Source organism: Myzus persicae, unplaced genomic scaffold (genome assembly GCF_001856785.1).
Source record: "Myzus persicae strain clone G006 unplaced genomic scaffold, MPER_G0061.0, whole genome shotgun sequence".
In the NCBI taxonomy this organism is placed as follows: domain Eukaryota; kingdom Metazoa; phylum Arthropoda; class Insecta; order Hemiptera; family Aphididae; genus Myzus; species Myzus persicae.
Window position 1 is genome coordinate 212,253 of NW_019103520.1, and position 16,090 is coordinate 228,342.

The following is a 16,090-nucleotide window of genomic DNA, read 5'->3' on the forward strand; positions in this document are numbered from 1 at the left end:
TCGAGCCGAGACAAATGTATACTGCTACAACTGAGCTGCAAAGCCGGGGCAGTGTCCGTAATTTAAATTTCAGGGTTTACTGAATTGTTATTTCACGGGTACGCGTTACTATAATATAACGGAACAACTCCTTTGGGTACTCCTCCTCGGGATCGGAGTGTAATGCGTTTTTGAAACGCTATAGTAAAATAGACGAGTTTAAGGTGGACCGTTGCGAGGGCATTATTACCTCGTCGTGTTTATATATTATATGATTCGGAAAACCAATTACGGCGACTCTCGCGCGATAAATCGTATTACGAAAAAAAAAAAAAAAATACGTTCGTACATAGGTACACACGCTGTATACTGTATAAATTATTTTCATACTTACGAGTTGTATTGTTAATGGAATAATTTAGATTATCGTCGTCTTCGGCCTATCGCGTTATGTTATATTATAAATGTATAATGCACGTAACGTTGCAGCAGTGCATGCGTTGTTCTCCGACGGGAGCCCGGTCGGATCGCTCGCCATTTATAGTGTCGATATACATTTGTTATCTTTATGAGCTTTTCGCATTCTTTTAATCAATAAATACATGAAAACGTTATACACCCTCATCTGATATATTTAATGTTTATAGCTTTTAATACTTTTAAAACTTTTATCGGTCGTAATTTTTGCATATTATACTACTTCGTGTCGGCGAATATATACGCGTTTTCGTGACCCCAATATCGGATATAATAATATTATAATCCCACGCCATATACACTATATACATTATCCATGACGCAAATATGTATATACTGATGTGTATGTGTGTATAGGTGTGTAATAATATGTGTATTGTGAGTATATATTATATATATATAGTAAGGTACGGATGAAAACTATATATCGAACCATCTTTCCGCTAGAACATCGCGGCCACCGCCACTGTGCACATTGAAATATTTTGTTTAACATAATATTAGTGTTTCGTGGAAATAAGCGTGTCTTATATTACTTCAATTCATTTCGCATTTCCAATTTTAAACACATTTAAATTATTTTATACGATTAAAACAAATGTGTACATACGCATGTCGCACATATGTACATAGAACTACATACTATTTAAGTGAATTAATTCGTTCTCAGCAACCGCTATGCGATATAAACAAAAATAAATTCGAAACAACTGATTCGTATAATACGCCACATAAGAACTAATATGCAAAAAACCTATTTTAAAAATATTAATGAAATTCATACCTATTTAATAAACAACAATAAACTATCTAAAAACGCATCTCTTTGAGTTTTTTATTGTGTTCTAAGCCCTAACTACAATACCTCCCTTTATCAGCTTATCCTAATAAATATGTGTGTATTTTAATTTATAACATGGATGGAATATAATATTATAATTTATATTATTATAACATGATATGAGTCACTTCGATTTATTGAAACTCATTTCAAAATTCGAGTAGACTCCAATACTATTATATTTACATTATACATTTTGCACTTTACATGTATAAAAATACTGAAAATGTATACAAATATAAATAGTGAAAAAAACATAATTTTCAAATTTCTATAAATCATTACGTATTGGATACAACATAATATTATTACCCATAAAAAATAAATCGTAATGTACATTCATATAATACTATAAACATAGGTATTTGATTGTTCCTGTAATACTTGAAGCAAAAGTATTTAATTTAAACATAAAATCCATTTACTTACTTAATTTTTTTGAATAAATTATGATAAAATCAAGCGTTTTTGGAAGGAACTTTCTTAATTCGATCTTTGAAATTATTTAGATCTATACATTGGTCGGTTTAAGCGAAAAAAATTTACAAGCAAAAATAAGAAAGAAAATACATAATGTACGGGAATATTATTCGAGGAGAGAAATTTCTTGATATTTTATGGTCGAGCAAACCGTATAAAATATTTATAACATGTACCATGGCGCATCTAAACATTATGCAACTAAACGAAAAGATAGTATTCGCAATGTTTCCATCTTCCGGTTTCGTCCTAAACAAGCCGGCTATAAAAATGTTAATGAAGACTTATACGGCACCAATTCATAGTAAATGAAGATATACGTACCTATGCAGTATGCACACACATTTTATTCATAGAAACCCATATATATTTTATTTTTACCTACACATTAAATTTAGTATATTATATTCACCAAGTGAATGTACAGCATTGTATTAAAATATGTATTTGTTTACCAACGTCCGACAATTGTGTATGTTGATTGTGCTAAATGAAGTAAATTTAACACAAAACCTGTGTTTTAAGGTGGTCAAATATATCAGCATTAAAAACCATATAGCTCTATGTATGGTGTTTTTTTTTTTTTAAATTTCGTTGTACAATGTTATGACAGAAAATCAATACGTTAAACACCATTCATATTTGTAAAGTATAAAACATATATTGTCTAAAATTCTAAAACAAATTAACAAGTCATAATAAATAAGTTACAACAATACATTAACTTCACATTTCATTTCAGTTGCGCACGAACTGATGCGTATGCATACCATATAATAATATACATAATATTCACAACTTAAATTTCGAGTTTTACCAGCATGCTGTTTTTTTTCTGTGATTTAAATTAACATAATTCACAAAAAAGTGGTTCTCAATTATTATTATTTTTTTTTCGTAAGCCGCTCGATTTTTTTTTCTATACACTCTAACGATGTAAAAAATAAAATAATAATAAACAAGCTGAATAATAATCAACATTCAAAACTTACATCTCCATTCGGGAATCGAAAAATGGCGTCCAAAGTTAGTACATAATATTCGCATACAAACCAAAAGCGCTGATTTTCTTTTTTACAGAACCTCCGAACCATTTATTTAAACGGATCTGCAATAATTTAACAGATTCGTGTGCCGGTAGCTTATCCTTTAGGGTCGCCAGAGATGCTAAAACAACCCCCTTTGCCTAGTGTGCTCCCCCTTTTACACTCTTATAGGATAGTTCACCTGGTTGACATTTCGCAACGTTATAGCTGTATTTACGGTTTAAAACGACTTTTATTTTAAACGCTTTTCTCTATCTCTCCTTTTATATTATAATATATTTCACTTCTCTATACTCCTCTACTGCCAAACAGATACACATATACATATATATTGTTTCCTCCCACATACTGTTTAGTCAAACGTCACCACCCCGCTTTCAGAATATTTTCGTATAATATATTAATATATACACAACTCACATATTATTATTATTACGCACTCCGACGCAAATAGTACAAATTATCAATCATAATTAAATATAATTTTAACCGTTGTAAAGTTAGTACTCAATAGGTATAATATTATGCATCTTCTATGAAAAACGTTTTGTTGTTATTTTGAAATCAATTCCTCATTACGCATTCAGATATTTTTTGTTTTCAAAACTACTTGTAAGTATATTCTAATTTCTAATCACCACATGTTCAAACATTAACTTATATAAAGTAGTAGAACTTGGCTGATTAAAATTATGCGTAACAAAATAATTTCCCGAAACAGTATGCAAGCTACGGCACCCGTAGGATAATTTACAGGACAAATGAAATATTGTATACCACTTAATATTACTGTATCACAGCATTGTGGGCTTATACCTACTTATACAGTACTCTAATACGTCTTAGTTCTATTTATAGACATATTCATGATTGTATTTATACACACATTGCTATACTATCTCCATATAATTTCTAATGATTTTATTATAACTATACTGCATATAATTATGAAGTGTGGACAATTTTCTTTTTAACCAACATCCCACTTTTTTGTATTGTTCGCCAATTCTGATTGAATTTACACAGTTGTTTCATCATCAAATTATGAGCATTTGTGTGCTTTAAGTAGATGAAAAACTTTTAAGTTCCAATATCTTTTTTAACATTATTTTCATAGATGGTTCTAAACTGGTGTAGCGTAAGGTGGTCGCTGTAATTTGGTCGCAGTGAATTGGTCGCTAGGGTAATATCGTCATGCTTTATTTTGGCATACTACGAAAAATATAATACTTCATTAAAACTATAATATACAAATTCTCAAATAAATATTAAACACCGTCAAAGTAATTAAATACAAAAAGTATTTGACATTTTCTTCTCTACTCTGTAAAACATTGGATCATGTATAATATGTGTTTGGTATTCGCTATTCTAATGATACAAATATAGGGCAAAACGGTTCTAAAATGTCAACAAATACGTACAACACGATCAATCACGTAACGCAAAATTGGATCACTATATATTATGTGTGACCCGGGTAGTAATTAAAAAAAAACTTACTAAGTTGAGTAAATATTGTTCTTTGTACTAACTTTAAACTTATATAGTTAAATATAACTATAATTTATATATTAACGTTAATAATGTTGACTAAATTTAACTCACTCAAATTAATTGTTTTCGTAAACTTTCCTCTTTTGATTATTTGACCTAAATTCTTCTGTAGTCTGGACTTACTACTAATAATGAAATTCCATGATTTTTGCATGTAATTGTTTAAATAAATGTTTGAACCGTTACCTTAAGTCTTGAGCTCTTAATAAGGGACACCTACATATTTTTCATTATGTATATTTTGAAACGATATTGATATTTTAGATTTACGCGAATCCTGTCTAGATTTCATACACCTAATAACTATTAACTAGAGAATAGAGGGTAAACTATATTGAATATTTTATATTGTAAGACGACGCAATAGTAACCCAACCCTCATTCCGAGAACTTCTTGGTAATTCAGTGTAGAACTTATTAAGTGAAGCCTAGAGCCTAGTATGTAGTAACTAGTAGGTATTGATAATATGTTGAGGAATTTTAATAGCATTTTTTATTTCAGCATTACTACTTGCAAGTTACATTCCGAGTAAAGTACCTGTAAAAAATATAAATTATATGAATATTTAGACTTTTAAATGGAATGGATTTGTTTTTACTCTAATAACATACTTTCATTCCAAGCACCGACTGGGACTTCAGTGGTTATGCATTATTTATAAATATCCTACGCAGTAGGCATATATTTGTACTCACAGCTTATCATCCATGCTCGGAAAATAATAATATATACAACTCGATAATGCATTATGGCCTATGGGTTATAATCACTTTATTATCGAGAGTGCACATATTGTGTACCAACGTACCATCAATATAATATAGTTATTATAATATTATAAAGTTCCACAATATTCTGTACGTCCGGCGTGCCTAGATTTTTAAACACATTTTAAAAGGGTTTTTTTTTAAAAATTATTTCCTATTGATTTATATCATTATTGTTTATTTCCAGGTTTGCCCCAACACACAAAAACTCGTGATGATGGTATAATCAGCAGTGGGGGTGGTGGCGGCCATCGTCTGATAAGTCTGCTAGTGGGCGCGTTATCGGCGGCCACCGTACTGGCGGGTGCGTCAGTGGCATTCGTGATGGTCCGCCGACGCCGGCTGATCCAGCAAGTGTCTCGGCGGAGTCGGAGCTCGTCGTTCCAAGAGTGCACGAGTGACAAACCACATCTGCCACCGGCCATACACCTGACGGTGAGTGCCGAACATGACATTGGAATATGGCGATTAATTTACTTCCGCCGTTGATTATTCTATAATCAATGCTTCCACCAACTAATCCCCACAATATAAATATATCAGGCTATCATTTTGGTGTCCCCGGTAAAATTAAAAGGGAGCTAGTGTTGGTAAAAATTGGTAGATTGATTTTATCGCCAGGGCTTAACAGGGTTTGAATAATATTAGCATAATCTGGTAACGACATTTTAGAACTGGAAATATACGCTGTTACTTAATAGTATTCATGCAGTCTCCCCTAAAACGATGAAGAACGTCCGAAAACGTCACGAAGACTTTTTTACCAGGCTCGTGCGTGTGAACGTAAACGGTGAACGAGTTCAAACGATAAATTATAAACCTATAAAAAACAAAAAAAAAACGAATAAGTAGGTAGGTTAGGTACTTGTCGAAATAAATTATATCAAATACTTTGGTGCTCGCGACACGTATACTGTTTTTCCACTTTCATAATATTGTAGTAAGGGCGTTATATACGCTTGAAACCGTTTTATGCTTAAATAGTGTTGAAATAATCCGTGTTTGTGGTTACACGGCCGAGTTTAGGGGATTTTATGTAACCCCGAAATAAATAGAGGGTAATTGTTATAATTAAATTATTTTTGAACACAGGGTGAACGCAATATAATATAAAATAAAACCTTTTATTACACGGATCGACATATAATTATTATTAGGGCCGTATAATAAAATGTATAGAAAATAATATTGTTATAGTATTTAATGATGAGGGATAGAACTCTTTGTCAGGTTATATGAAATTAATTGACAATCGTAAATGTATTTAGTTTAATTTGGAATATTCGAAACTAACAAATATATTGAAAAAAATAAAGAAAATAAGAAATAGGACAAATGGAAAATGGCTGAGGATTAACTAATTGCTATGGGCATCTTACGATTTATACGTTTTTGAAATTCTTCATATCATCTAAATCATATGATTCCACAGACCACTCGTCTTTTTCAGTATTGAAAATATACTAATATACGGAGCATGGGGGTAGTTTCCACGGTGAACGTGAATACGTTGATCATGTTGTTCCACAGGTCTTTTGCTCATGTGCATACAACACACCATTGTGCATAGTTAAAAAACAGCATAAATACGTAATTATCGTATTTTATGGGTATCACGGCTATTCATGAATATTTCTTACAAATTTGAAGTTTCAAACGAATCAACAGATCATGAATAAACGCTTCTACATATTAATTGTCATCAGTTTGATTTCAATGTTTTCGCTATATTCCTACTTATATTCCTACTTATATTCACTTATTATAATAATAGTAATAGTACATCTCTGTAACGCAATTTGCTGTCTCCACCTCACACAACCCCGCTGGCAACACATAATTCTCCTCTTCGTTTATTAGTATAAGGTCTTTGGTATTGACTCATTCGCCCATTCCTATATGTGACTACTGACTATATCGATAATAATAGCGTATACAATTCTATACATATCGATTAACAACACAACTGGTACAATGCAAATAAAACGTGATAAGGACAACATAACACAGTCACTGCAATAGTTCGTAGACGAGAATCGAATAGACGAGGTATAAGAAATGCTCAAAATTATTAAACGTGATTTCATAACAACAAATCTGAGTACAGACTAGGGAAAAGGTAAAATTATAGGTACACTACTCAGCGGACCGTAACATATCCTGTGCACTCGATACACAACCCTTATCCGTGGCGATGTCTCGTCGCCCGCGCGGCGTTATCAACCATCCATTTTAGCTTATGTCTGAGGCGTTCGAGCACACTCAAGCAGCTGGCCCCGTCCCAATAATCTAATAATAATATACCACTCCGGCCTTACCGGGGCGGATAGGCGACTTGCACAGTAGTCAGCATACCTACCTATAATGGTCGAACGCAGTGGCGAACCGAAGTAATTAGGGTTGGTACCTGGTTGCCGACGTTTTCCCAGGGGTATCGTCGCAGCACAGAGCACACCCACCACCTTCCGGTGTCAGTGGCGGCGGTGTCGGCTTTGGTTACTCGTTACCTCGCCTACGTATCGAATAGCCCGATCTCATTATATACGAGTAGTGCCCGCCACTGAGCGCTGCCCGTAAGTCCCTGCAGGGATATCGCGGGGTGAAATATCGCCTCGGCGTTTTCCTATAAATTATGCCCTGGCGGTCATTGCGCCAACGAGCGCCAAAAGTCCACGATGTCGCGTAACCTTATTATACCTGGGTATAGATAGGTAACTGTGTCGTTGTTCTACATCGTAGTCGCCGTTTGAAGCACTTGTCGTTATTTTAATATTATGGAACTATGCAAAACACATATTATAATACTAGGTATTATTGTTCTGACATAAAATCATTCAAAAGCAAACAACCGATGTAAATAATATTGCACATCATATAATAATATTATATGCAGCTATAATTTAAAAATAGATATAATGATTTCATCATTATTATTTTTGTTTTGTGTATGCATATAAATTCTATATTTGTATTGAGTATTTTTTATATAATATATTATTTGTATAAATCCATTTTGCCCGGGAAATAATGAACAAACATAAAATGGCACAATATCGTTGGACGGACGTTATGTGCAAAAGGTGTCAAGTCCAGATATTGATTGTTTCATTAATTAATGTCAAGTCACTTAGAAAAGTCTTAAAATGATTTAAGATTTGGAGTTGAAAGGAAATTTGAAAATAAATACGTCTAAGAAATAAAAATAACTATTCTAACAAATTAAAAACAAAAATTAAGTATTAGAAACTTTTTTTTTCTCCTGAAAAATCAGCATTTTTGACTTGACAAGCTTCTCACAAAATCATTTAACTGTTATTGAGTTGACTAATTTTGCACATCAATATAAGTTATAGCACAACCTACTGCGTGTTATTAACATTGTTACCAACCGACGTAGCTTAAAAATTCCTACAATTTTGATGCATAATATTAAAATGACCGAAAAGTGACTTTTCACGTTTCTCAGAACGTCCGTTCCATGGTTAGTCGCTTTGTGAAGTATCCGAACCAGGATGCGTCCAATTGCACATTGAATAAAGGAAATAGTATATTTTCGAACTTGGTTCAAGTTACTGTCTACATTTTATTGATATCTCTAACTTCTAAGAACAATCTCTGAATTTGTTGTCAAATCCGACCGAGAAGTGTTTAAGTTTATAAACTATAAACATATAGGTATTGCCTTTTGATGTACATATTTAAATAATGAATAATAATTAGTTCTTAATGCTTTTTTATTTAAAAAAAAAAACCCATAGCAAAACATTATATTTGTGTAAAAAGTAGCAGCTTTATAATACATAGGTAAGCAAAAAATATTTAATTCCTGTTAGCTAAAATGAAATCCATGTGTAAGCTACCATAAAGCTACTTAGAAATTTTGAAAAATAAATTGAAAATACCTACAGAGCCTCCAGAAACCTATTGGTATAATTTGTATTGAAATCGGTACAGTAATTTCTGATTTTACCCTTTAGAAAAAACTCATTTCACGTTTATTTATTTTGCAAAAGTTTTGTCATTTGTTGTAAATGGTGTTACTATCTTATCTCTCAATTGTCCGTGAACAGCGGATGGGTCCATAAAACTATGCTCAAAGTCTTCTCCACCAACTGTAAATAAAAAAAAACACCACATGTCCATTGAATGAGCCAAGTCGTAACAAAAAAAAAAAACAATTTTCATGTTTATAGAGGTAGGTAAATATTATATTCTATAAACATAAATCGAATTTTCATTGTAGATAGGAACAACATGATTATTTTTTTAGTTTTACATTTTTAAGTAGGTACCATAATTATTGTAATTTTCACTGTTATTATCTTCATAAAAACTAAATAATACATAGCAGTGTTTGTACACATATATTATTTATAATAATAATATAGGAAATAATGTTTTAATTTAGAGAATATTTTAAAAGATAGCGTGCATTAGGAAAGCGTCCACCTATATTATATTAATTATTTTAGTCTGTGGTCTTACTAAATAACTGATTTATTTAATAAATCGATGGTCCATCATGTATATCATCTATTTTAATGAAATGTACACCATTCACGTTAAGCATAGAACTTTGGAGCAACTTGTGCACAGGGGCATGGCTTTACTACAAGGCGCGTGTGCAATAGTCTTGTATAGTTAAATGACTCAACATATCCTTTCTTTCGTCCTTTCTTTCGTAATCTACGTACTGTAATTAATTGTGTTGTTGTTCGATTATTAATATGATGGGTGAAGTATGCCACGTGGTAGGCGGAGTCACCACCATCAGTTTGTTTGTTGTCGACAAGTGTTAAAGCGCGTTCCGATTTTTCCGTTCGTTTTGTGGACATTTTTAATCATGCTAAAAAATATCTCGTCGTGTGCTAGTATCTAAATTATGCATAGAAAAAAGGCACTCAGCTATTTTGTCAAATTGCTTAAATTATAAATAGGATGGCCGCTTGCGTGTTATTGGGTTGGTGCAAAATATTGTACTCACCGCAGCCAGAATAGAAAAATGAAATAAAACAATATAAATAATATTTTGACTACCTATAGTTAATTGGCTTGTTAATGCAAGGTACTCGTCATAGGTAGTCCTATAACATTATGAATTGTATATAAATTATAAACATATAGCGTCATAATTTTATTACACGTCTGTGAGTGTACTTTGTTCTCTTTCGTTTTATCATATTTTGTGATTTTTATATTTGTCAAATATTTTTTTAATATTATATATGTCCATATAATTAATAGATAGAATTAGAAGTTACCAATGAATTGTTGTATTAACTGCCAATAACATATTTTCTTTTTGAGATTTATAAATTCTAATTTCTAAAAAAAAATAATATACCTACTTCCAATATTTTTTTAAATTTAAATAATCCATAAAAAGATAATTATAATCATAAATCTGGCTATCCAATACAATGAAATTAGATATAAAAAAAAGTTGCTAGGAAAATGTAATTTCCGAACATTGTCATTATTTTGGTGAGAATTTATATTAATGTTATCTTACTTGACATTGCGAGCACTGAGCATGAGTGTATACACAACTTCTGAGTCAAAATATTACAACTATGATTTAAGGTTTACTATATAAAAAAACTTGTTCTATAATAATAATAAAATCTATCCGGTAATATTGTTACATTATAGTATGTTATACCATTAGCCGGCGTGATGTGTAGGCAATTTCGGTACATTGGTTCGCAGGTTTATCAGTTAACTAACAAAATATATAATATGGGAATGTTTCGTTAAAACTTGAACACGTGATAAATATACAAATACGTTTAACTGTTTAGGCCTTAAGTAGAATTAGTGAACGATGGTAAATTCACAAATTTAAAATAGCGCGACACCATGTACTACAGCGAATGTTTATTGTTTACTATATACTACAGTCCAAGATTAAGATTTCGTAATTCTGCTATCCAGTTATAGATTCAGTTGTTCTTAGAAGCGGCATTGCCAGGTTTAGTTAATTAAAATAATAAAAATAAAAAACCTTTTAATTGAATCCCTATTTTCGTGGTGTTATCTACTGAAAAAAAAGCAATTTAAATTTTTTTGTCCTAAATGAAAATTTTTTTATGACGGTATTTGAGAGAAGGCGAATGATAAATGGTGTCGTGTTACCAAATTTTAACCGCACTACAAGTAGTTAAGGGCTTGTATAAATGTATAATATTGTTTTTTTATTTGGTGGACATATCAATCAATATAGTACAGCACAGAAGGTAAATTTATAACATGTTATATAAAATAGCAAGCAAACCGTCTTAACGTCTTAACGAACATATTAATAATCAATTCAGTAATACGATTAAAGTAAGCGGGAGTATAAATAAAAAACAACAAATGTATGTTTACAACCAAACAGTCATTATTCTGTCGATAGGGCTGTTGCATCCGTAATTTATTTGTAGTATGAATTGGTAATATAAGGAATTACAGAGATCACGTGCATTGGGAGTGAACTTTAAAATTTAATTAGGTGAACAAAGAAGGAAAACAACTGATACGTCAATTTATCAACCTACACAGGAATTTTAAGTTAGACGCCATTCTTTTATCCACGAAGGGGACCAGACCGAACCAATGTAAAAATATATTAAAATATATATTATACATACAATACTATATAATACTTTATACGCATCGTTGAGGTTCACGAGATGTGGATAAAAATATAAATCACTCACATTGGTTATCGACTTATATATTATAAACTCTCAGCATATACCTATTGAATATAAAAATATATGGCGGGCATATTATCCGGTATTAGACGTCAACAATTAATTCTACTGTAATATAATAAAATTGTACTTGAAATAATTTTAATGTTGTATAAAGTGCATTCGTATCATATTATACCTATATTATAATATTTGTTTAATTCAATAACATAAATGAGTAGGTGTAGTATTTTTTTTGTTGGTATAATTTTTTTTTTTTGCACTAATGAATATTTCGATATTCCACAAGACTAAAGAAGTGAATAATGTTTTATTCATTAACTATAAAATATGTCAAAGTATTATGCAATTGCTAGAATTTCGTTTACGAAACTCTAAAACTATATACTACATAAATGTCTAAAAGTTATAAACATCATAAACAATTTAAAACAGTAGGATGACCTGGATGCACATAATGGGTCATTGTTTTAACGTGACATTAACTCTAAGTCTTGAAATCAAACGCATTATTCATGACATAAAATTAATGAAATCCATTATCAACACAGAATTATTCAAATGTGAATAATAAATAATATGCTCTGGACATTATTCAGTCAGCCCAACCGGCGATACTTTAAAACAATATAAAAAAATTGTGCAAACTTACATATCACCGATAAAATGTATTTTAGCAATATTTCATCAATAAAATATTAAAATACTATAATATACCTAAAAAAAAACATATTTTTTATAAGGTACTCCATTTCATCAATTTAATCACCGTTAGCCAAACATTTGTTTTTATTTTTACATTGTGGAGAGAAAAATAATATATAACAGGAAAACATAAGTACAAATGAAAATATAATTGAAATCATTAAATATATATTATTTATTGATGTAACATACTATCGAACAACAAGAAATCCACTGCCCAGTGTCATTGAAGCTTAATTTAAATTAGTTTTAACCTGCATACCTAGCAATGTTTACAATAATTAACAACTGATACAGATTTAAAGAATCTATTGAATAGTTCCCAACAAACATTTTTCATGTTTATTTTAATATAAATATAAACCATTTAGTCGATATTTATTAAATAGTTATACATAATATGCAATCGTGGCAAAATAAGCTATGGCAGGAGCTTATGTCTGGTAGTTCATATATTATAATCTATGTATTATTAAATATGTAGTTGTTACGATGCTTTGTACTTCATATGATATACGTCTTATGGATTAATGTAGAGTAAAAAATAATAATCTGAAATTCTGACAAAAAAATAAATGTGTGGGTAAATAAAATAAATATTACTTACCTAGGTACGTACTATACTCGAACGTGTATATTCTCGAGATAACTCGAACATCAATAACTCAGAAAACTCCATAACTAGAATTTTTTCTTTTCTTTTGAAGTGATTTAAAATTAGATTTGATATATCTCAAAAATTACATAAGTCAAATTTATTTGTATTAACTTTGAGATTTGAGTAATCGAACCTCAGCTCTAGATTCATTTTCTATCTATAATGTTGATTATTTTATAATTGATATAACTGATATACACATAAGTAGGTATATGTTACGCTTAATATTAATTTTGTGGCTAAGATAGACATCATAAACGGATAATGTAATTCTTACACAAATGGTTTAGGTATATCCCAGTTATTCGATTATTCATTTCCGCAGTAAGTACCTACAGAGTTAATTTTAGATTATTATAACGCAGTTGGTGTTCGAGTATCATAAACTATAATGAAATTGGCATAGTTCTGATCAATTATTATACTTCAATATTCTATAAGACTATAACCTCAATTTCGAAGCCAAAGATCCTTTCCTTTATTATTTGAACCACTTTTGGTAGAACATTGTTATTCTAAAAATTTTTTTAATTAAATTGTTTTTAAATGGGTACATAATAAAAGTTTACATAATATTATCGAATATAATCATAATGTTATGTATATTACATTAGCTAAGCTCAAGATTTAGTATCGAAACATATCGAACTACTTTCTTTAATACGGACCTTATGAAAAATAAACAACAGAAATATGTTTATGCGATTAATGATATTATCATAAACTATATCATAATATACTGGTTGATTTGCCAGGTATACTCACTCGTATTTTTTCCTTTAGTATTGAAATTATTGAAATTCTGATTTTGTATTAACGTATATAATATAATATTTAAATTCTATATTTTCAAATACATGTATATTTTATGCCATTTAAGGAGTGATTATGCAATAAACTTATTACGAACCACGTTTTTGTTCTTAAATTATTGTGTAGCATATTGTGTTTTTAATGTTGATGTACAAAAATTAAGATTTAAAAAATTAGCTTCTGAATTATTGAACTTTGATACTATCTTATCTATTATATGCATCCCGAACAGCCATCGTAGATAAAAAATACAGTACTAGGTTAAAATATTAAGATATGTAAATTACATTGACATTTTATATTTTATGCCTTTATGGAACAGGTTTGAAAGTTTGAGATATTTAAATAGATTAATTGTAGCAGTTTGATCTAAACTTAGAATTACTTGACGGTGAATATAGGAAATAGTTTCTTCCCGATCTTGTTAGAAATTATTGCATTCAATTAATCTGTGTGTAGTATGACACTATGACGTACTAAATAGTAATGATAATAGTCCATGACATGATGGGCTTAACGATATGGGAGCTATAATGTTATGAAAATTATAGTTATTAATTAAAATATTATAATTTGTAATAATAGAATGAACATTATAAGTACTAGACTAAATATTAGAGATCCATATTTATTTATTTTATATTATTTATTTTGCGTTATTTATTATTCAATTTATTTTATGCAAAACCATCATTAAGGATATTATCCTAAAAACATATTGATGAATAAATGAGACACTACTTGTTTGAATTTCAATATGGAAAACTACATCAATCATTTCTAAAACACACATCTTTTTGATAAATTACAGTAAAATATATAATTGAATATTTAAAAAAAAAGTTCCCACTGTTTGCACTCTTTAAAAATGATATAAAAAAATCAAATTATCATTGAAGAATAAATGAGAGTGACATGTTTGGTGAAACACCAAACACCCTATTACATATTGACAGTAAAATTTCGCATTTTTAATCCTACTATACAATATAAATTATCAAGTTAATTATTGGTCTATGGGAACCATGATGTGAATTCAGAATATGTTTCAGTTATCTATGATAAATAAAAATTGCATTAAATTAAATAGTTTAAATATGCCAACATTTATCCTAACGAATTTAAATAATTCGAAATAAAAAATACAAATGAGCAAAGAGATTCTCATCAGGTAATCGACGATGTATGCTAATAAGTTTGTACATTTTTTCGATCTTGGTATAAGTATACCTTAAATTATTCTATAAATACCAAAAGTTTATAGCTTGGGTTGGTATGTTTTACTGAATCAACAACGGCACATAATTCTTGGAAACGGTAGTTCTAATAATTTATTATAAACATAAATATACTTCCTGGTTGTTTAACCGATAATTGGATTTTGATTAAGATTTGTGATTATCTATTTCTTACAATTCATATTTCCTACTAGTAAACTTCTTACTTCTGAAAAATGTTATTATATTATGTATATGTTTACTGTAAAGATACAATAATTTCCCGGAATAATAATGAATTTATCCAAGATCTAGTATTATAGTACAACACCTGGAATACGAATAATAATAATAATATTATTATTTTGAATTTGGTCTAATTTAATATTATTATAAACATATAGAATGTAGCCTTTAAATTTGTGATATATTTTTGTCTACACGTGTTACCACCATAACCGCTGTGCCGGAACAACAAAGATTTAAATGGTTGAAATATGTCTTACAGTTAAAACTAAAAAGTAAGTATAAAATATAATTTATAATAAACAAGTGTAGATCCTTGAGACGTGTTGCAATATTCTAATATTTACGAGTATTTAAACGTAGTTACCTCTGCAATGCAAAACTATCGCAGTATAGTATTATGTACTTATTACCAAGTTATACAGGTTAAAAAAAATTAATAATAGTTAAATGTATAGCAAAAATAATGAAATATTTATTGTTAGTAAATAATTCAAGAAACATACTTATTCCAGGAAATTCAAAAAGAGATTATTTTGAAAAAACTATTATGTTTCACATTAATTTACTCCAAAAAAATATTGATATTTAAAAAAAACTGTAAA

At 29.8% G+C, this 16,090-nt stretch overlaps 1 protein-coding gene across 2 annotated transcripts in view; it reads left to right on the plus strand.

The window, feature by feature from the left end:
* The window catches only part of LOC111034654 (discoidin domain-containing receptor 2), a 246,444-nt gene that overhangs the window by 204,912 nt on the left and 25,442 nt on the right, over positions 1 to 16,090 (plus strand). For both annotated transcript variants that reach the window (XM_022315962.1, XM_022315961.1), the window contains exon 10: positions 5,336 to 5,583. In XM_022315962.1, the coding sequence (XP_022171654.1) occupies positions 5,336 to 5,583 (248 nt within the window). The remainder of the gene's footprint in view (positions 1 to 5,335; positions 5,584 to 16,090) is intronic.